Source organism: Gopherus evgoodei, chromosome 9 (genome assembly GCF_007399415.2).
Source record: "Gopherus evgoodei ecotype Sinaloan lineage chromosome 9, rGopEvg1_v1.p, whole genome shotgun sequence".
Taxonomy (NCBI): Eukaryota; Metazoa; Chordata; order Testudines; family Testudinidae; genus Gopherus; species Gopherus evgoodei.
Genome location: NC_044330.1, coordinates 33,909,739 through 33,933,670, shown reverse-complemented (window position 1 = coordinate 33,933,670; position 23,932 = coordinate 33,909,739). Strand labels below are relative to the sequence as shown.

At 39.4% G+C, this 23,932-nt stretch overlaps 1 protein-coding gene across 4 annotated transcripts in view; it reads left to right on the top strand.

Moving 5' to 3' along the window:
* Nucleotides 1-231: 231 nt before the first annotated feature.
* ZBTB38 (zinc finger and BTB domain containing 38) overlaps nucleotides 232-23,932 on the top strand; it is a 43,322-nt gene continuing 19,621 nt past the window's right edge. Inside the window, exons 1-2 of one of the 4 annotated variants that reach the window (XM_030576081.1) lie at nucleotides 232-314; nucleotides 1,157-1,220. Coding sequence is in view for 1 of the 4 variants with exons in the window: in XM_030576078.1 (XP_030431938.1) it covers nucleotides 1,346-1,363 (18 nt within the window). In the remaining 3 variants the exon portion in view is untranslated. Of the gene's footprint in view, nucleotides 315-370; nucleotides 443-1,156; nucleotides 1,221-1,290; nucleotides 1,364-1,745; nucleotides 2,095-23,932 lie in introns of those variants that run through there. The other 3 variants (XM_030576083.1, XM_030576078.1, XM_030576082.1) reach the window with 3 other exon arrangements.

Sequence of the window (23,932 nt, the reverse complement as noted above, 5' to 3'; positions counted from 1 at the left end):
CTAATTCCCATGATTACCCTGTCACAAGCTCTGTAGAGGGCGATATCAATTTAATGTATGCAGCCAAACAAGATGCACAGTATTAATTTTAGAAAATAGAGGAAAGATGTTAAATATGTTTTGTGAGATTTTGTATTTTTGCAGATGAGATTTAATTTTCTAAAATAATTTTAGTCATAAAAAAACTGACAACACTTCAGTGGCTGCATTGACCTCCATGATGTCAGAATGTCGTGCAACTGTAGCTAAGAAAAGCCTCTGAGAAAAAACAAAGGAGCATTGCATCTTACCATAACATAAGATGTGCACATACAGTACGTAGAATTCAGACTGTGGTAGTGAGTTGTTGCTTCCAGTTTGATTAGACAATCGTTGTCTTGTTTTTCTTGCTTTGACAGTGAGTATGTTTGTATGCTGCTTAAGTCTTCTTAGCGTTATTTAGGTCAGTATACTTATGATGGCTTTCATGGTCTGTAGCGTCTGATATATACTGTATGCAAAGGAAATCAGCATTACATTTTTGTATATTATCTCTTTTATTTGATTACTTCTAAGGGTGGAAGAACATGTAATTAATCAAAATTCTAAACAACAGAGTATCTGCCATTTCTGCGTTGCAGATATATTTAGCTCTAACACTGCTTATGGTTAACAGGGTGTAGCATAGACACAGACAGCTGATCGTGCAGTCAGACCCTGTGCTCTTGTGGTTTTGTCAATACTGCTCAGGATTTTGATAAGCTGTAAAAAAAAAAATAAAGAAAGAAGTGCTTTATGTTGCATCAAAATTTAATCTTTAGCATTGATGGGTATTTTTTCTGGTATTGTCTTTTATTAATTAAAGAAAATATTCTAAGGCTTAAAAATTAAGAGAGAATAGCAAATACATCCAGAACCTAATACATACTGTATGAAATCTTTCTTCATCCAGAGTCTGCTTACTGCAGAAATGCTGGAATGGCTACAGTAAGATAAAGATTGGTTTATTTTCCTCAGCAGAAGGATGCAGTCACTGTGGAGGCAGGTTTTGATAAGAGTTTGAAATACCTACTGCTGTATTAGTGCAGAATTTGGAGTTTGCTGAACGCTGTTTAGTGACTGGGACTCATCTTGCATCACCAGTTGATGACATTTTTCTTTGTTCCCTCCCACGCAGTTGAACCAAGACTGTAGCTGATGTGCAGTGTCACTTACAACATTAATCAGATACTGCATTTAAGGTGAGCTGTCCCTTGCCTCCACCCTTACCAGAGCCGTGCTGCAGTATGTATCTTACTTCTAAAATGGCAGGCAGGATTAACGTTGCTTGTGCTGTGTGCATGCTGTGTATAGAATTCATTATACCATGCCTAGTATTTCAAATGTGAGTATGTAAATGCACTGTGTACCATATCATGCGGTAGTGAAGACTTATTTGTGCTTCATTACAGGCTCAGATATTTAAGCATCACCTTTAGAATTCTCTTTCATTTGCAGTGTAGTGAGCTGTTAGCTTGTCATCACATTCAAAATACAGTATTAGCCCTTTTTAAAAAAAAAAGTAAATTCTGCTTGCAGATGGTGTCACCCTTTTTCTTCTTGCATTTACTGTAGTTTAAATAATGTATGTTGTATTGTTAATTAATGTGAATATCAAATTAAAGCACTTAAAACGTACCCATTTATTATGCAGGTAGGAGGCACGTCAAATCTATTTTTAACTCTTACGCAGTCCATGTTGTGCAATGGGCTTTGGTTGTCGAGTTTATATTTTCAGCAGTGATATCAATAGGCTGATTTTCAGCAAATGTGACAAGTGGCCTTTGCAGTGGTCAGCTTTACTCTTTGAACCCTATGAGGGTGGGGGGAGACAACGTTGTGTTGCAGTTTCAGAAAACCTTGGATGTGGACTTTTTTTCCCCCCACTCCTGCTTTCCCTATTGATAAATTCAGTTCTCATGATCACAGTCTATTCAAGCTGCTTCTCATCTGATTTTTGACAACTGCTTCTAAAAATTTATCGAGAAGACCGAGAATTCAGTTGATCTCCATCGCTTTACATAAAAATGGCTGGGTATATTGCCATGTTAACACTGCATTAGGAGGTACACACAGGTAGGTTGAGATTTGCATGTTTTGTAGATTTCTCATTCAGTGCTGCAAAGACATAAAGTGAGCTTTAAAATGTAGCTTTCAGTATAAAAATGTATTGAACAGTTAATTAAAAAAAACAACAACCTAATACTAAATTGTATGGCTTCACATATTGGCATGATGATTGTTTTCACCTGACAAAAGAATCTATTGTGAAAGTGAAGCAATCATGTCTGTTAAAATAATCATATGTAATAAGGGCGTGGCAACGTTTGTGCAACAAAAGAATTTTTGAAAAGCCTATATTGATTCAATTGCATTTTAAAATCTATTTTGAAAATTATTGGATTCATAGTTAAAATGCAAAAATAAAAGTTAGGTTGGGTAAGAAAAATGAAAAATATTTTAATTCTACCATAGGAAGCGGTCTTTCAGCGTGCTCTGTGAAAGCTTAAATAAAGATTAATTTGCTTTGTTACAGATATTTTTCTATATCAGGTACCAGAAAAAAAACCTAAGTATTTCTTTTTATTTTAATGTGTAAGGTTTTTAGAGATATGTATAAAAGGCCCTGTCATCTTAAACTGAACAGCAGTTCAGTGCAGTATGGTTTATTTCAAACAAAAGTGGTTCAGACATTAAAACCAAACAGCTCTAGATACAAAAGCCTGAATTTGAGCAATTTTTAAAAATAAATTATCAATATTGTACTTCAAAGACCATCTTCTGAAATACATTTATTTCAGATTAATACTGGGCCAGAATCTGTTTCCTTAGCAATCAAATCCTGTTAAAAAGTGCAATAGTAGAGATGCAGAGAAAGTTATTCTTGTTTAATACCATGATGCAAATGTAAATTTTGCTGTTTAGTTACTTTTTGGTTCTAAATGAGACACTGATCTCATTTTATGTTTCCATGCGATTATCATTTCTTAAACGACGCCATGTTTGTAAAACTGTGCATATCAGAAAACTGCTTTTTCCTGTTTTTAATTGATTGCGTCCAGAAATGTACCTAAGTACCTTTTTAATTTAAGCATAGTATGAAATGCAGTTCAAGGTTTGTGCAATATTTGTATAAAACAGAAGTTTCATTATTACTACTGTACAAGTATCACTAAAACAATAGACAGCTGAGAAATGTAGAGAATCGAAAATGTCCTTAAACCTTCTTTCACAATCACTGAACTTAGCAACAACAGAGCTGCGAACTTTTCACTAAACAGAACCCATTCTGAAGTCCAACCAAAACACAGTGTGTAACCAGTCTCGAAAAGTACTTGTATGTGTTGGGATATCAGCAAAGCTCATTTGTGGTTTGCTGTAATGTACGGATCCCAGAGATTCTGCACAGTTTGAGTAAATAATTGCTTAGCTGAAACAGCTTGTCTAACATTTTTAACAGTATCTGTAAAATCAAACTCCATCTGTGCTAGAGGAAATTGCTTAGGCAGTCTTAAACTGTGCTAAATGTCTCCATTTAGCTTATAGACTGGTATATCTCCTTATGAATCTCCTTGGTATAAGATTTGAGAAATACTTACTGCAAAGAAATTTTTGCAGCACAGTAGCCATTTTCCTTTCATGTCCTTGACTTTAAGTATAATCTGTGGGGAAGAGGCTCAAGCACAGAACCATAATCACAAAAAAAAATAAATTACAAGCTTGGTTCTACCCACGGTTCATGTTAATAAAAATAGCATTAACAGTTTTCACTGTGGTATAACTAATTTTAATTTATTTCTAAACAGATCATGAGTTCAGTGCATTCCCAATAAATATTACTGTTCAGATGATAGAAGTCATCTTCCTGTTTTGATAGGCCAATACTGAATAATCATTCCAAACCCATTTGATTTGTTTACTAGATTAGTTTGATGCAGTACACTGATTATTTCCCCATTCCATTTAAAGAAACTCAGGTGAAAACTTGATATTTACCAGTGTATGTTTCAAATGACATTTTAAAGTAGAATTTTTATTACAGTCGTAATTTCATTCTCTCTGGTTGCAAGGATTTGATGTACATTTTATCCTTGGAATGCACTTTACAGCTGGTTCCTCAGTGCAGTTATTAACACTATTGTTTTTTTCCTTGCATAGTATTATTTTCAAGGAAATTCTAATTGCTAGGAGCTAAAGCTGAGCAATGGCAATCTATGTATTATGTTTTAAAATATTTTTAGTATATTGTATCATGTCTCAGCAGAAGGGTGGAGCCACAGTACAAATACAATTCTTTATTATTTTATTTTGTCTCTGTGGTTCAAATTAACATACCCACAATGTTTAAAGAATGAAAACCTAATTCTTGGTTACATTAGTATGTTTCAGTCTGGTTGTTTTGACTCCATTTGCAAATTTTCTCTTTTGTCAGAATGTAGATCCTTTTTTAACTGATATTACTGAACTAATAAAAGCTGCTTCCCTGGCTTCTGTGAAAATTCATTGTCAGCCTCAGAGCAGCAATTGTTACTGTGCTGAACAAGATGATTCACTTATTAAGGGGGATTCTATTAATTATGAAGCTGATCTGAATTTAAACATCCTACATGGATTGCTGTATGTGTTTTTTATGATATGCTTCTGTAAATGGGAGGTGCTCAGATGCTATGACAATGGACACCATATGTAAATCTTGTGGAAACCACATACATTTTACTCTCTCTGGCTTTGGTGCCTGAAAGAGGTACATTGGAGCAGGTATAGATTTTCATTCCCAAAGTACAACCAGTCAGATGTTGACTTTTTGCCAGTTCAGCTTTGAGTGCCAAATCTCTGATATTTAACCCCTAACTTTTATAACTTTTTTAAACTATTTTAAGCCTATGGATTCCAATTTATGCCTAGCAGAAAAACTAAGCAAATCTTGAGTACAAAGGAAATAAAACAAAAATTGTTCCCCCAGCTATACTATCTACAGTCCCATCTACTTTTCAGTAAGGTTATGTCAGGCTGTAAACCTTGTCTTTGCATTGAAATTGCACTTCTTACAGTGTGAAGTCATCTATGTTCAGTTGTTTTTGCCATAGTATCACAGCATTTGATACAGGTTCTGATGATCATGGAATCCTTGTGCCCCATCTTGAATATCTAGTGGATCTTTTAGCACTGCATTACCTGATACGCATCTTCTGACTCCCAACACTGCCATGTTTTGTTTTTTAGCTTTCATAGGACCTTATACCAGATAGCTGTAGGATTCCTTAAAGTTGTGTTTTTAAGCTTCATGCTCATCAGAATCTTTGGCACCTAACTCTTTTATTCTTAATGTTGTAACACTATTGCTGTACAGATCACGTAACTCACAAGGCCTACACCTTACCTACACCGGGAGGAGGGAGAGATAGTCTCTCTCTCTCTGTTTTCCTTGAATCTGTTTGCCTCTTTGTGAGAGGGAAGGGAGATGCTTCTCTGTATGGTGATTTAAGAGGGTAGATCAGTATCTCAGGATAGCCCAGGGAGGGAAGTTCTGAGAGGGGGAAGGTGGGGGAATGGTTTATTTCTTCTTGTTTTAAGAACCCAAGGGATCTGGGTTCTTGGGGTCCCCAGGGAAGGTTGGGGAGGTCAGAGTGCCCTAAAACACTATATTTTGGGTGGTGGCAGCCTATCAGATCTAAGCTGGTAATTAAGCTTAGGGAAATTCATGCTAGTACCCATATTTTGGACGCTAAGGTCCAGAACTGGGAAGGAATGCTATGACAGGGCCTTACAGACATAGATTTAGAACTGTCTGTTTCTCGTGTTCTGTGCACAGAATTCCAGATGATGATTAGGGGAACTGCAAGTATGTTGAGAAAATAGTACTGGTGTCTTGTCCTTAGTTCAGCTTCTCTTCTGGGGTTGCCACTTAAGCAATGTGGAGGCATAGGTCCTCAATGCAGATGACGGTAGCCTTTATGAAACTCCCAAGATCCATACAAACGACATTCAGATCCATGGACATGGGGCAAGCCCCTTTGCTCTTGACAAAGTGGTATGCAGAAGTCTCTACCAGTTGGATCTCCTGTCCTCTGAGATGCATTTTTTTCCTCATAGAGGATGACTATATCCATAAAACAGAGGTCCTGATCACTAGTGGTGATTAAAAAATCCCGTGGCACTTTTGGCAAAGGTAAAGGAATTAATCCAATGTCCTGGCCAGATTTTAGTATGGGTAATTTATATACCGTATTTATCTAAAACTGCTCTTGCAATTTCAATTGCATTCTGTATTGTTCATCTCAGATCAGCCTAAACTACTTATAGCATTGCTGTGTATATTGAATAGTTGCTTCATTGTGCCTTTTATATGTGACTGTATCTTGGTAATGGCTAAAGCGAATCCTTTGTATAGTATATAAAAAATTTTTAAGTGCACTGGATGTAATTTGAGATGAAAGGTAGATGGCATACAAAACAGATATATTATGATAAGTTATTGGATTTCTTTATGTAAATTTAAATTTTTCATGGCAGATATACTTTTGCCACCTGCCCCCTTATTGTGAAGTTGGAATAATGTGAAATTCGAATAACTGCTATATGCTTTGGGTAGAGCCGTGTTTATTTAAAACAAAATAATCTTTGAAAATCCTGAGAATTTGTTAATTTAGGACCTGATCCTTCACACCTCTTATACAGATAATCTTTAAACAAGGGAGTTGTCCCACTGACTTTAATGGTGTTACTCTGTGCGTGTGTATGTGTTTGCACGTGTGTATGTATGATTTTGCAGGATCATATTTGTAGTCATGTTGAATTGATGCGGACACCATGGTAAAATGATGACCTACTCATGCATGGAATTAAGTGGCAGGCTGCAACTTTTAATAAATTTTAACACAAGGAAGAAGCGCTACCCACCTATCATCCCCGTTGTTCTATACTGGGCATTTAATTGATTCCAGTGCAGAGGTTCCCGGGATCTTTACCATATAACCTGTAACTGGTGACAGGGTTACAGGGCTCTGTACCATACAACCCACAACTCCTCAGCCTACCCCCCAGGCCTTGCTTCTCTCTAAGTCCTAGAACCTGCCCCCACAAGGAGGAAAGACGGTGCAGCAGGGTGGGGACCTCAACCTGTGAGGTCGACAAGGTCTGACCTTGGCCTGCAAAGGCCAGAAGTTTTCACCATATCCCAGGAGCCCAAGGCCCGTCATCAGAATCTCAGGTCTTTTACCTCTGGGAACCATTCATTGTATTATCTTAATTGCACTGGAAACTGGCCAGACGTTGTGATGAATAAACAACTCCACCCCAGTATCTCAGGTAAGTAGTAATCGCGTTCCTGCTTAACCCACTGTGGCTTGCAGGTGCTGTGAGGAAGGCAAAAATCTCTGTGGTCCTCTGCCAATTTGGCTCATGAGAGAAGAAATTCTTTCCTGACCCTATAAACAGGTGAATAGCTAGACCCACAGCATTTGTCAGGCTGAGTTCCCATTCCTAGTTCAGGTGGTTGGGTGGGCTGCTGGAATGGAGCAGAAAGAGGCTCCACATGGCCCCTGTGCTGCGCTAAATCGTGGGAGCTGGGGAATTCTGGCCAATCAGCACCCTCTTTCCCCAGCTGCCCAATGGGTGCCAGAAACTCCCAGGGAAGGAGCCATCCATTGCCCCTTGGCAAGTGTCTCCCTCCCTTGCTGCTGGGACTGTCCCCCCTTTCACCTCCAGCCCCATCAGTTTCCCCCACTCATTGATGTGGGTTGGTGGCATATAGTTTAAAATAGCAATGATGGGGCTTACAGTTACAGGGGGAAAACATGATACAAAAGAAATGAAAAAATACTTTAAATTCCAGAAAATAGTCTTGAAAGGTGCTCTGTAATAGCTGAAAATAAATACACTTTTACTAGACAGTTCTATATGATGTACAGAAGGAAAGCTCAGTTCATTTTTTAAAAAAAAGAATAAAATAGATGACACTGGTCGTTTAAACCAAATGTCAGTGGAACACTAAAATTAAGTTATTTCAGGGCACACTGGATATATAATCTGGGGGATGCTGTATATTGTAAAACCTAAATCTTACTTATTTTAAATAAATGGTCATGGAACAACTGCTCAATTATATTTTTGCTAGAACTAATCTGGACCATAACCTGTTTCCTTAGCAACCACAAACTAATAAAAGGTGCATTAACAAAGCTGCAGATGTGCATTGATGAATGCATATTAACCAGCAGAATGCATTTGCATAGTATGTGCTCATAATAACACATGCGTTGTGAAAATTGCTTTGAAAACAACTTACTGAGTATGCCCAGAAGTGGATTTTAAATTCTCAAAGGGCCTGATCCAAAGTTTATTGACTTCAGTGGGTTTCAGATTAGATCCAGAATTCCTAGGCAAAACTGACACACAAAATCATTCCCTGAGAGCTTGATACTGCAAAGGGCTGAACCCCCTCCTGTAAGTGCCTACAGCTCCCATTGAAGACAGTGGAAGTTGAAGTATTCAGAAGCTGCTCAGTCCAGGATCAAGCTTAGAGCCAGAGTTCAGTTATAAGTAGGATCATATCATATCTGACTAAGAGCCAGCCCTAGACACGTGTGGGTCTCACATGACACCCCATTGCCTGTGGCATGCTGTCTCTGACCAAAGCACCAGGGCTGGGAGTTGTGGCAATAAAGTACTTTTTTCGTCTGTTTTAAAAATAAATTTTGAAAGGGGTGAAAGTGGCAGTTTCTCAGGAGGAGAGGTTGGAAAGAGGACTGAAGAAACAGGCTGTCGCCTCTAGTCACATTTTTTATGAGAAGTCTGAGAATTACCTCATACTGCTTCTTCAGAACAAAGACTAATGTCGTGCCAGAGCCTCCATTGACAAAACATAGGCCTGTGACATGTTTTAATGATACATTAATAATCTATTGAATAAAAATGGAAAGATTCCTATCGACTTCAGTGGGTTTTGGATCAAGTCATATGAGAGATGCTACAGTATGTAACGTTATTTAAAAAAAACACCTTAAACGTGGTGAACATGTTCATAATTCTCAGCAACCTGTCAAATATATGGTATTTATCATGACTATCATTCACTTTTGTACAGTATTATTCTTTGATAGAATGAGACCAAACATAAAGATAGGCACAATAATCAAAAGAAGGTGATTTTCAAAGAAAACAAAGTACTACAGTATATCCTGTTTCTGCAATATTTTATTTTAATTTGTAGAATTAGAAGGGGTGTATCCATATTCTGCTATGTTGATATACATTTTATAAATTAGCTTCAGATCATATTTGATATTGGGTCATCGTGTAAAAGTGTATAATGTAAATACTAATAGAAATGTAAATACACCTCTACCCCGATATAACGCTGTCCTTGGGAGCCAAAAAATTCTAACAGTACATTGACATAGTCTCTCAGACTGTGCCTTTGCAATATGTGTGCAACAGTGCTGTGGAGATATGAGACCTCAGCCTACTCCTAAGACTTAGCAGTCACCTGAGCTATATCTATACTTATTTGTTTGCATGACGCCTGAGTCTTCTCTCATTTGCTCCAGTGTAAATCATGAGTAGCTTCACAGAAATCAATATATAAAACTGGTGTAAGCGAGAGGAGATCAGGGCACAGGGCTCAATCTTATGTCTTTACCTAAGACTGAGGTCAGTGGCAGTTTTGCCTGAGTAAGGACTTCAGGATTGCGTTGATGGTTAGGGTGACCAGATAGCAAGTGTGAAAAATCAGGTGGGGCGCAGAGGTGGGTAATAGTTGCCTATATAAGACAAAGACCCTAATATCGGGCTGTCTGGTCACCCTATCCATGGTGCTGACTCTGATTAACTTCTGTATCAGAGGGCAGATTTTGATCCAAAGCCCAGGTCTAAAATAGGCTCATCAAGTCTGCAGTATGTTCTGACTATGCAGAGCCTGAGCTGTTACTCTGCAGAACTGAATTTTGCCTTGAGAGTAATTACACGTACCTGCTATTCTATAGAGAAACTTATTATAGTGATTGGTTTAGAAAGGGAAACTGCTACTGTCCATCACAATCAGTTGGAAAATATGGCTTTTTTTGTTTCCGCTGTGTTCCACTGGCCATAGTGTAAAAGTGTACAATGTAAATACTAATAGAAATGTAAATACACCTCTACCCCGATATAACGCTGTCCTTGGGAGCCAAAAAATCCTACCACATTATAGGTGAAGCCACGTTATATTGAACTTGCTTTGATCTGCTGGAGTACACAGCCCCGCCCCCTCTTCCGGAGCACTGCTTTATCGCTTTATATACGAATTCGTGTTATATCAGGTCACGTTATATCGGTGTAGAGGTGTACTGCATAGAATCACAATAGGCAAAATACACAATTATCTTTATTATGCATGTTAAAGTAGATTACAAGTATCACTTTGTGCAATCTTTTTACATGTAAAATACATTTGATCTGAGTAAAATTATCAGCTTATTTGTAATTTTAAAGATCATTAGACATAAATTGGCTCAGATATTCAGAGAATGTTTGTTTAATCTGAAATTGGAAAAGGACAGATTAGATTAGACTACTTTTATCTTGCCTTCTGCTAGTTGAATGTGTAACAGAATTCAGTATGACTGTTTTTGTTTAAAGCTGGGCAGATGTATCAATTGCCAAACAAAAACAGAAAAAAAAGAAAACAAAGAAAACTTTATAACAAGGCAAAGATGGAAATAATATTGAAACTGTTTAGCAGAGACAGCAAAATGCAAGATCTGCTGTGTTTCTAGTAGCAGTACAGCAGTATGCATATCTTTTAATTTTCTGTTTAGCAGAAAAATGTGGATTTATGCCATTTAATTAAGTTGCTTGACTTTCTTTTTCAGGCAGATGAAGAGACAAAGGCTAATTGTTCTGGAATACTGGAATGTTGTCTTTGGTTATTTTGTAATACCAGAAGTTGAGATAGGAGCACCATTTGCCTAATAAATAGAAGATTGACTCAAACCCCTTTCAATCTTTGAGCCACATTCTGCATTTAAATTTAGAAATTATTCATGGCCTCCTGTTTACTTGTTTCTGAAGGGCCCAAATCAAAATGTTTGATCTGAACTTTCTCAAATATTGGAATAGTGAGATCTGGTTTCAAATGTTGTGGCTTGACCCTATCTCAATGAGTTGTATTATATTATCTATATGAACTGTATATTAGTTCTAATAATGTTAGCAAAAGTTGGTAAATTATTCTGTGTTCTATGCCTAAAGCAATATTTTCACTGTCCCCTGTTAGGCCTTTAAGCCTTTTTAGGATAACAGGTGCGGACATCAATGTGGTAAAAACAATGTAGGCCTCAGCTGTAGAGAGCTCAGGAGTGGATACACAGTCCCCAGAGAGTTAGCTGGAGATTACTTACAGCGTGGCTTATTCTAGGAGAGGAAGGTATAGAGTGCATTGGAGTTATGTTCTGTAATTAGGGTGACCAGACAGCAAGTGTGAAAAATTGGGATGGGGTGAGGAGGGTAATAGGAGCCTATATAAGAAAAAGCACCAAATATCAGGACTATCCCTATAAATTGGGACATCTGGTCACCCTATCTGTAATGTGTGTACTATCACTGAGGTTCATATTTGGAATGCCTCCTTCCTGGATCTGGCAGTAGAGAATCTGTGGAGTCTGAACTCCCTCATAGGATGGGGGCAATGGCACAAAAGTTGTCTGATGTGGTTTCTCCCTTCCCCCAAGTCATGACTTATGGGGCATTGTGACAGGTTTGGGACTCACCACCGTGGCACCTCCCGCTGGCACGTCTGGGAATTAGCTCTGTCCTCTGTGGGGTGCCCTCTGCCAGTGGTGTCCCGTCTGTTGTCTGCTCCCCTGTTGGTATCTGGACCCACGTTGCTCCCTGCTTGGCAGCGCCCTCCTCAGGACACTGCCCTCCGGCAGTGCTCAGTGCTCAGGTCTCACCCCCTTCCGGGGGGGTCTGGTGTTATCAGCAGTCCTCTTTCTGCACCTGTTCTAGTGGCTAACTGCAGCCTCAAAATCTAGCCCCTTTGTTGTAGGGGCCAGCCACAGCCTGTATCTGGACCCAATCCTCCTCAGCCAGGTGTAGTACAAGGCGGAAGGGGGTCCCACCCACTACTCTGAGTCCCGACCCAGGGACCCTCTAGCAGCAGCCTCCCTGCCCTCCTTCTCTCCCCTTGTCAGACTATTATCCCTGGGCTGCTTCCCCTTCGGCCCTGTGCACTTGCTCAGCCCTTTGTAACAAGGCCTGCAGCCTGGGATTTTCCTTGGCCAGAGCTCCCCAACTCCTTCTGCCCTTCCCCAGCACTGCTCTGTCCAAGGTGCTACCTTTCCACTCAGGAACCAGTCCTCCTCCTTTGCCAGTCAGGGAGAGACTGCCTCTCCTCCTGCTAGGCAGCCTTTATATAGGGCCTGACCGGCCCTGATTGGCCCAATATCTAAACAAATACTTTGCCTCAGTCTTTAATGAGGCTAATGAGGAGCTTAGTGATAATGATAGGATGACAAATAGGAATGAGGATATGGAGGTAGATATTACCACATCCGAGATAGAAGCCAAACTTGAACAGCTTAATGGGATGAAATCAGGTGGCCCAGATAATCTTCATCCAAGAATATTAAAGGAACCACAGTAAAACTGCAAGCCCATTAGCAAGAATTTTTAATGACTCTGTAAACTCAGGGGTTGTACCGTATGACTGGAGAATTTCTAACATAGTTCCTATCTTTAAGAAAGGGGGAAAAAGTCATCCAGGCCACTACAGGCCTATCAGTTTGACATCTGTAGAATGCAAGGTCTTGGAAAAAAATTTGAAGGAAAAAGTAGTCAAGGACATTGAGGTCAATGGTAATTGGGACAAAATACAACATGGTTTTACAAAAGGTAAGTCTTGCCAAACCAACCTGATCTCCTTCTTTGAGAAGGTAACAGATTTTTTAGACAAAGGAAATGCAGTGGATCTAATTTACCTCGATTTCAGTAAGGCATTTGATATGGTTCCACATGGGGAATTATTAGCTAAATTGGAAAAGATCGGGATCAATATGAAAATTGAAAGGTGATAATGAACTGGTTAAAGGGGAGACTACAACAGGTTGTACTGAAAGGTGACTTGTCAAGCTGGAGGGAGGTTATTAGTGGAGTTCCTCAGGGATCGGTTTTGGGACCAATCTTATTTAATCTTTTTATTACTCATTTTGGCACAAAAAGTGGGAATGTGCTAATAAAGTTTGTGGATGACACAAAGCTGGGAGGTATTGCTAACACAGAGAAGGACCAGGATATCCTGCAGGAAGATCTGGATGACCTTGTAAACTGGAGTAATAGTAATAGGATGAAATTTAATAGTGAAAAGTGCAAGGTCATGCATTTAGGGATTAATAACAAGAACTGTTGTTATAAGCTGGGGAGGCATCAGTTGGAAGTAACAGAGGAGGAGAAGGACCTCAGAGTATTGATTGATCACAGGATGACTATGAGCACCAATGTGATATGGCTGTGAAAAATGCTAATGTAGTTTTGGGATACATCAGGCGAGGTATTTCCAGTAGACATAAGGTGTTAGTACTGTCATACAATGCACTGGTGAGACCTCATCTGGAATACTGTGTGCAGTTCTGGTCTCCCATGTTTAAGGAGGATGAATTCAAACTGGAACAGGTTCAGAGAATGGCTACTAGGATGATCCGAGGAATGGAAGACCTGTCATATGAAAGGAAGCTCAAAGAGCTTGAGCTTGTTTAGCCTAACCAAAAGAAGGCTGAGGGGAGATATGATTGCTCTCTACAAATATATCCGAGGAATAAATACCAGGGAGGAAGAGGAATTATTTAAGCTCAGCACCAATGTGGATACAAGAACAAATGGATATAAACTGGCTATCAGGAAGTTTAGACTTGAAATTAGATGAAGGTTTCTAACCATCGGAGGAGTGAAGTTCTGAAACAGCCTTCCAAGGGGAGTAGTGGGGGTAAAAGACATATCTGGCTTCAAGACTAAGCTTGATAAGTTTGTGGAGGGGATGGTATAATGGGATAGCCTAAGTTTGGCAATTAATTCGTATTTGACTACTAGTGGTAAATATGCCCGATGGGATGTTAGATGGGGTGGGATCTGAGTTATTACAGAGAATTCTTTCCTAGGTGTCTGGCTGGTGAGTGTTGCCCACATGCTCAGGGTTTAGCTGGTCACCATATTTGGGGTCGGGAAGGAATTTTCCTCCAGGGCAGATTGGCAGAAGCCCTGGGGGGTTTTCACCTTCCTCTGCAGCATGGGGCACAGGTCACTTGCTGGAAGGTTCTCTGCACCTTGAAGTCTTTAAACCATGATTTGAGGACTTCAGTGGCTCAGACACAGGTTTGATACAGGAGTGCGTGGGTGAGATTCTGTGGCCTGCATTGTGGAGGAGGTCAGACTAGATGATCATAATGGTCCCTTCTAACCTTAAAGTCTGTGATTGTGTGATTCTAAATAGCTCATGAAAATTTAAAAGCTTCATCGAAGCCCCATTGAAAAGGTAGTCCTCTGTTGGCTTCTTGTTCATTTGAAATGTATTTTAAATACAAAAAAGAGCTAAAGATCCTGAGACCTTGAGTTTACATATTGAAATCAGCAACTTCAGGGAGAGCACTAGCATCTGTTGGAGAAGACTTTTTGAAGTTGGTTAAGCTAAAGTTGCTCTAAAAATAAACTATCAATTAAAAACATGCTTTTGTCCAACTCTCAATTATGTTAGCTGTAGGCATATAGGAATATTAAGACTCCCAGGGGTATCAAATTGTCAAGAAGCTATTTACACTTCTGCCATCAAATTGGGGCATGTGAATATTTATGCATATAAATTGAAATTGACTGGGATTATCAAAGCAAACGGAGGATGTTAGGCACCTCAATCCCATTAAAATTCAATGAGAATTTGGCACCTAACTTCCTTACATTTCTTTGATAATCCCAGCCTACATACACAAATTGCAGATACATAATCTCAGTCTATATACACACTTAAATGACTAGCTACACAATTTCCCTTCTCAAATGTGATGGAAAGAAAAGCCTTTGTCTATACAAATAACTGTGTCAGCAAAATCCTGTGACTTTTGAAAACTTGGCTTATTTATACCTGATCAAAAGATGAGCTGAAGTATATATTTTTAGATGATGGTTGTCCTGCATGAGGCTTGAATTGGTGGAAGGATATATGACATTATGAAACCCCATTTCTCATTGTTGCAGGTTGAAAAAACAAGAGAAGGCAGAGCATGCTCTTGCTTTTAAGGGACATAACATTTTTTCCCCCACCTAATTCAGCCTCTGCACCAGTTTTCGTTACCATCTGTTTCTGACAGCAGAAGCTCAGTTTGTGGTAAAATAGCTAATCACTAAGGGGAAGGAAGCAGTTCTTTGGTAGGAGTGAGTCCTTGTTTGGAGGAAGTGCCTTGCTTCAGTGACCAGAGAACTTCTACAATGGAATCTCTCTGGGTGATCAAAGGGTGAAACTGATGAGCTCCACAGGGAGCCTTGTTCATTGTTTCTTGGTTGGAACATTGAACTTTTAAGGTTGGTCTTGTGAAGCAAGCGAAAATTGAGGAATGTCAGTAGGGACTCCGATAATCCCATAAAAAAACATGTTTACTATTGTGTATGTATTTTAAGTACATAGCCACAAAACAGCATGCTGTAAAAAGAGCACTGGATCCATAAGATACAAAGAAGTTGAGCTAGTCAGATGGACATTAAGCAGTGATAATTATGCAGAGGCTCTGATAATATTCCACATGCTGGAAGGGAATTGATACAACAGACCACAGATCTGAATGTTGGTCAACTAACATTCATGCCAAAGTAGTCCAAAAACTGAAGCTACTAGCCTCTGGAGGATGAAGATGATGACCTTGTTTATGTTTTTGAAAAATATGTATATAAAATAAATCATTTCCTGTTAGCAGCCTGCACTAACAAATTACATTTGTTTAGATTGTGAAACAAAAAGCATCTGTCCAATAGGATCTTGTTAATTACATACAAAATAACAGCATACTGTCCAGTCAGCCCAATGCAGTAGCCAAAGCAAAATATTCATTCAGAAGAACAGAATAAACAATCGTCCATTCTGATGCAAAGCTCCATTCTCTCCAGGCCTTACAATCCAGAGTGCCTGGGAAAACAGGTTTCTCAGAAAGATCTCTGCATTGAAGGTCAGTAAATGCAGATTATTTCAGACCAAAGAGCTTTATACTTTGTACAGGAAGAAGATAACCATTACTTTATCCTGGAGCTGAAAGAACATAGCCAAACTAAACTATGTGACTTTCTTTCCCCTATCCCTTCTTCATTGGGGCAGACACTTGTCTGCCTTTCATAGTGCTAGTAGTAATGTTGCACTCTTTTCTGAGGCAGTAAGTAATCTGATGAGACTAAGAATAGGAAATAGAATTACAGCTAAGAAAAATAGCCTAGTTATATTTTTATGGATGTTATTCTGGATATGCTTAAAACTAAGATAACCCTAGTGTGTTCAGACTAGGAAAGGAAGATGGACTTGGGGCCTGTGTGAAGATCAGAGCTACATTTAGCTAGGACATGAGCATTTTAGGGACCCATCTGGCTCCTCCTCTGTGCAAATTATCGTGGATGCAGCAATACCTGCATGTTATGCTGCTCCCTGCTGCCAGCACAAAGGCAGGTTTGGAGGGAGAGATGAGGTAACTCTACTAGCCAACCCTTTATGCCGAGAAGGGGCACAATACAGAGAGGGCCTCGTGCAACCTGAGGCTGCATTAGTGACTGTACAGGAGGGTGGGGATTCCTTTGCTCCCCAACCTTGTGGAAAACTCTTGCAACACCCTGTTTAAGGTTCTGAAAACAGTAGGATGGTGTGTATACTCAGTTCAGAGGACTTGGGCTAACATAATCTACTCAAGGAGTACAGTAATAAGTAGGAGAAAAGAAGAGGACAAGGAACTGATATGAGATCGACCTGCAGCTGACTATCCGCAGAGCAATCTGATTATCAGGGATTATTCTGAAATCTCAGAGCACAATGGCTCTTATGCTGCTACCGACTTGCTGCTGTGTGGTAGTTGTCACTGTCCATATTGTACTGAAATCCCTGCACTTAGATTTGCTACTGCCCTAGGACCCTATCACCCTTATGCCAACAACAAATATGGCCACCAAAGTTTAGTATTTCATCAAGTGACCTTTTATGCAGTTCCAAAATGTTTCAGCTTTTCTTCCATTTAAAGAATAATAACTTTAGTCTCACTATCTCTGAATGGACTATTTGGACTATAATGGACTATTTAACAGTTCACTATAATAACTTGAGGGTGATTTCTGTTAACACCAGTAACAAACATATTGTAGGCTAATAAATACCTCAGCCTTCAGCCACAGCCTTAATTTAGATCAGGATATAGCTCTAACTCCCTAAACAAGAAGCACCCTCAAGTTGTCATCTAGATCAGTGGTTTTCAACCATTTTTTATTTGCAGACTCCTAAAAAATGTTGAAAGGCGTTGTGGATTGCTTTGGCAATCTTAGATGTAGTCTGCAGACCCCCAGCCGTCCACAGGTTGAAAATCACTGCTCTGTGGTAACCACAATTTTTTTGTGGATCCCCAGAGATCTGCGGATCACAGGTTGAAAACCACCGATCTAGATCATTAGAATGCTGTCAAACATTCTGTTGGATTGAGAGGCTCCATTTCAAGTGTAACAAATAGATTCATTGGAAGCAACTACACTAAGGATGAGAAGTTAGTTTTATTGCACTCTTACATAAACAAGGATACATAACTTTATTCAATTTGGCAGGCATAGTTTATTCAGATCATTCTTGAAATTGTATACTCCATTATTTCACCAGTTGTAACACAAAAGAATACAATGCTTCCTTTGTGTGAATCCAGCTCCACCTTGTGGGCAACACACACAGAGAGAAACTGTACTAGATTCAGCAGAATCAGTTTAGCATGAGAACCTTTATGGGAAGAATTTTGAAAACTTTACAATTTAAAGTAATTCTAGAGTTTCAGCAAAGACATATTTTAACCTCTTGGTACCAGAACTATTGCTTGCATTGGAAAATATATTTTAAAAGGTTTTTACACTTTGGACTTTTGAGCAGGCCCACTGAGGTGACACTTGTACTGTCTGCAGCTATCTAGGACACACTGACAAAGTAAGACGGTAAGGGTATGTCTACGCTGCAATAAAACACCCACAGCTGGCGTGTGTCAGCTGACTCAGGCTGGGGCTGTGGGACTATAAATTTGCAGTGTAGAGATTCAGGCTTGCAAAGTGGGAGAGTCCCAGAGCCTGGGCTCCAGCCCAACGCTTAACATCTCACTCCAATTTTATAGCCCTGAAGCCTGAGCCTGAGTAAGCTGCCCCGAGCCAGCCGCAGGTGTTTTATTATGGTAGACAGATCCTTAATCTGTATGAGAAAGTGTCAGTTGTACCCCTCTTATACTAAAGTTGCCTGGGGGACATTGATGATGGGCTTTAGTGATTCTTCCCACTTGCATGGGAAAATTTTACATTCAAACTTTGCAACAAGAAGTGAAGGGTGGATTGGAAGTGATGAACCACAAAATGGATAAAATAGAAACCCCACAATGTAAAAGTGAGTGAGAAGCTGTTCACACTCATATACCTGAGAGATCTGACAGGGTTAACATAATATTTTTCTATTTAAGTTCCCCTATTATGACACTCCTGCCTGAATTAAAATGTAGGAAAAAACATTCCAGAAAAGAGATGACTGAGAAATATGATTAAGAGCCCATAAATGTTGCTGAAGCTATAAAAGGGAAGTAGTATGCTATGTTTACAGTGGCGCACACAAGAAGCAAGAATCTAAAACAGGAAATGTAAGTGAAATTGTAGAAATAATATATAACTATGTTGACTATAGTCCACTAGGCAATAAAGTACAAAGGGAGATTGTTGAATCGCCACCCTTTTTTCTTTTAATGAGCTAAGGTGAGCAAGAGTTGAGATATAAAATGCTGTAGTTCATATGAGGCATTCTTAAAAATAATTGAATAAGCATTTACAAAATTGTGCATACCCTCCTAAAAAGGGGGGTGAATGGAAAGTGTAAAGATAAATACCATAAATACACCTTTACAGTCTGATGCTGATAAGTAACAGGCAATGCTAGCACCTCTTTCAAAGTTTTGCTTTGAATAAGGAAAGGTAGAAATGTAGTAAGAAAATGAAAAAAGAATAGTTCTGACCATTCTGTCAAGAATGTTGTGGTTTATTGTTTTGCATAGTGGTAGACAACTGTAACTTCTCTGGTTTGTTCACTGATTCCCACCCTGCTTCTACTCCAGTCTTCAGATATGGGTTACAAGATCTTCAGTGAAACACAGCAAAGAGTATTTGAGCATCTGGCACTTACCTGGCAGTAGTTTCCAAAAGTTTAACAGAAAGAGAGATGAACTAATTCATTAAATCATAATATTTTTCTTCAGTAGCAGATATTTTGGTATGCATTTTTATCTGTCATTGGCAGGCCTGGCAGACACCCTTTGATCTGCTTGCATGAGAACATAATGGCCACACTAGGTGAGACCAATGGTCCACCTATCCCAGGGTCCTGTCTTCTGACAGTAGCTAATACCGGATGCTTCAGAGGGAATGAACAGAACAAGGCAATTATCTAGTGATCCATCCCCTGTCATCCACTCCCATCTTCTGGCAATTAAAGGCTTAGGACATCCAGAGAATGGGGTTGCATTCCTGATCATCTTGGCTAATAGCCACTGATGGATTTGTCCTCCATGAATTTATCTAATTATTTTTTGAACCCATTTATATTTTTGGCCTTCACAACATCTCCTGGCAATGAGTTCTACAGGTTGACTGTGTATTGTGTGAAGTAATACTTCCTTTTGTTTGTTTTAAACTTGCTGCTTATTAATTTTGTTGGGTGATCCCCTGGTTCTTGTGTTATGTGAAGGATTAAATAACGCTTCTTTATTCACTTCCTCTACACCATTCATGATTTTGTGGACCTTTATTGTATCCGCCTTTAGACACATTTTCCAAGCTGAAAAGTCCCAATGTTTTTAATTTTTCCTCATATGGAAGCTGTTTCATACCCCTAATTATTTTTGTTGCCCTTCTGTGTACCTTTTCCTATTCTAATGTATTTTTATTTGAGAAGGGACGATCAGAACTACAGGCAAGATTCAAGCTGTGGGTGTACCATGGATTTATATAGAGGCATTGTGATGTTTTCTGTCTGTTATCTGTCCCTTTCTGATTGGTTCCTAACATTTTGTTGGCTTGTTTGACTGCTGCTGCATATTGAGCAGAGGCTTTCAGAGAACTATCCACGATGGTTCCAAGATATTTCTTGAGTGGTAACAGCTAAGTTAGACTCCATCATTTTGTATGTATAGTTGGGATTATGTTTTCCAGTGCGCATTACTTTGCATTTGTAAACACTAAATTTTATCTGCCATTTTGTTACCCGGTTATGTGAAAACCCTTTGTAACTCTTTGTAGTGTGCTTTGGACTTAACTATCTGGAGTAATATTGTATCCATAGGCACCAACTCCGTGGGTGCTCTGGGGCTGGGAAAAATTACTCGATGCTCGGCACCCACTGGCAGCCAAGCTCCCCACCCTGCCTCGCCTCTGCCTCCTCCCCTGAGAGCACCGTGTCCCCGTTCCTCCGCCTGCCTCCCAGCACTTGCCGCCGCCAAACAGCTGCGGGGGGAGAGGGGGAGGAATGGGAATGTGGTACAATCAGGGGAGGAGGTGGGGGAGAGGCGGGGCTAGGTGTGGTTTTGGGGAAGGAGTCAGAATAGGGGTAGGGAGGGATCGGAGTTGGGGCGGGAACTTTGGGGAAGGGATTGGAATGAGGGCAGGAGGGGGCAAGGCAGGGGTGGAGTCAGAGTCAGGCCAGGGGCAGAGGGGGGTTTAGCACCCACTGATGCCAGTAGAAGTCAGCACCTATGATTGTATCATCTGCAAATTGTGCCACTTCACAGTTTATCCCTTTTTACAGATCATTTATGAATATGTTGAACAGCGCTGGTCCCAGTACAGATCCCTTGGGGACACCGCTATTTCTCACTCTCCATTCTAAAAACTGACCTTTTATTTCTATCCTTTGTTTACTGTCTTTTAACCAGTCACTGATCCATGAGATGATCTTCTCTCTTATCCCATGACTGCTTACTTTGCTTAAGAGCCTTTGTTGAGGGACTTTGTGAAAGGCTTTCTGAAAGTTCAAATGCACTTTATCAACTGGATCACTCTTGTCCACATGCTTGTTGAGCCCCCCCCCCCCATCCAAGAAGTCTAATAAATTGGTAAAGCATGATTTCCCCTGACACAAGACGTGTTGGCCCTTCCCCAACAAATCGTGTTCATTTATGTGTCTGGTAATTCTGTTCTTTACTGTAGTTTCAACCAACTTGCCTGATACTGAAATTAAGTTTACTGGCCTGTAATCCCAGGATCATCTCTGAAGCCTTTTTTAAAAATTGGTGTCACACTTGCTATTCTCCAGTCATCTTGTATGGAAACTGATTTAAGTGATAGGTTACATTCCACAATTAATAGTTTTGCAGTTTCATATTTGAGTTCCTTCAGAACTCTTGGGTGAATACCATTTGGTCCTGAGGACTTAATACTGTTTATCTGTTTATTCCAAAATCACCTCTATTGGCATCTCAATCTGGGACACTTCCTCAGGTTTGTCACCAAAAAGGAATGGCTCAAATGTAGGACTCTCCCTTACATCCTCTGTAGTGAAGACCAATGCAAAGAATACATTTGGCTTCTCCACAATAGCCTGGTCTTAGAGTGTTCCTTTTTTGGTCTGCATAATTATATTTCTACACTTGACTTGCTAGAGTTATGCGCCTTTCTATTTTCCTCTGTAGGATTTGACTTTCAGTTTTTAAAGAATGCCTTTTTGCCTCTAACCACTTTTTTCAGTCTATTGCTTAGCAATGGTGGCATTTTTTTGGCCCTGTTACTACATTTTTTAATGTAGGGTATACATTTAATTTGAGCCTCTATTACAGTGTTTTTAAAAGTTTCCATGCAGCTTGCAGGCGTTTTGCTCTTGTGACTACCTTTTAATTTTTGTTTTTTAACTAGCTTCCTCATATTTGTGGTGGTTCCTTTCTGAAATTAAATGCTGCTGTGGTAGGCTTCTTTGACATTTTCCCTTCCACAAGAATATTAAATTTAATATCATTATGGTCACTATTACTGAGCAGTTTAGATATATTCCACCTTGGACCAGATCCTGTGCTCCACTTAAGACTAAATCAAGAATTGCCTCTCACCTTGTATGTTCCAGGACTAGCTGCTCCAAGAAGCAATTATTAATGGTGTCTAGAAACTTTATCTCAGCATCTCATCCTGAGATGATATGTACACAGTCAAAATGGGGATAGTTGAATTCCCTATTATTATTGAGTTTTCTATTATAGGCTCTCTAATCTCCCCGAGCATTTCATCATCACCATCCCGGTCAGATAGTAGGTAGTATATTCCTACTGCTATACTATTATTATTCCATAATAGAATTTCTATCCATAGAGATTCTATGGTATAGTTTGATTTATTTATGATTTTTACTATATTTGACTTTGTTTTCTTTCGCATATAGTGCCACTCCCTCACCAGCACATCCTATTATGTCATTCCTATATATTTTATATCCCGGTATTACCATGTTCCATGGATTGTCATCATTCCACCAATTTTCTGTGATACCTATTACATCAGTGTCTACATTTTAATATCGGCATTCAAGTTCACCCATTTTAGTATTTAGACTTCTAGCATTTTTATACAAGCACTTATAAAATGTGTCACTTTTTAGTTGTCTGCCTTCATGTGATGTAATTGAATGGGACTCTTTCTTTTGGTCATTTCTGTTCAGTTCCTACTTGTACTTTCTTAACTTGTATCCTCTCCTCTTTATTAGGATATAGAGAGACCTGTTAATAGAGCTTTCCCTGTGGGATGTCTCTACCCAAACCGTGTGCTCCTCTGCACCTGTCTGCTTTCCCCCAGCCCATACATCAAAGTTAAAAATGATGATGGGTCACCAATAGCTTCTTCACTTACAACCAGTCCACATCTTCAAACACACACACCCATAAGGTGTCTGTGGTGTTGTATGTTATTATATAATTAACTATACCTCCCTGAAGTATGATTAGTCAGATTTGTACTTACTATGAGCCAACAATGTAATGCAGCTGTAAGAAAGTAAAATGCAGTCTTAGGTGTATCAGGCAGGGTATTTCTAGTAGAGATAGGGAAGTACTAATGCCATTGTAGAAGGCATTGATCAGACCTCATGTGGAATACTGTGCACAGTTCCAGTCACTCATGTTGAAGAAAGATTAATTCAAACTGGAACAGGTGCTGAAAAGGGCTACCAGGATGATCAGGGAATAAAGAGCCTATTTTATGAGGTGACTAGAGAGCTTGGCTGAGAACAGATATTGCTCTATAAATACATCAAGCAGATAAACACCAGGGAGGGAGATGAGCTCTTTAATCTAATCTAAAGGACAGTCTTGGCACAACAAATGGGTATAAACTGGCAATGTGTAATTTTAGGCTGGAAACTAGAAGAAAGTTTCTAATGATCAGAGGAGTGAGATTCTGGAATAGCATCCCAATGGGAATAGTGGAGGTGAACAACCTAGCTACAGTAGAACCTCAGAGTTACGAATATCAGAGCTATGAACTGGCTGGTCCACCACGCACCTAATTTGGAACCAGAAGTACATTAGACAGCAGTGGGGAGGGGGCAAATACAGTAAAGTATTGTGTTATATGTAAACTACTAAAAAAGTAAAGAGAAAGTTAAAAAAAAATTGACAAAGAAACTATTTCTGTGCTTGTTTCATTTAAATTAAGATGGTTGAAAACA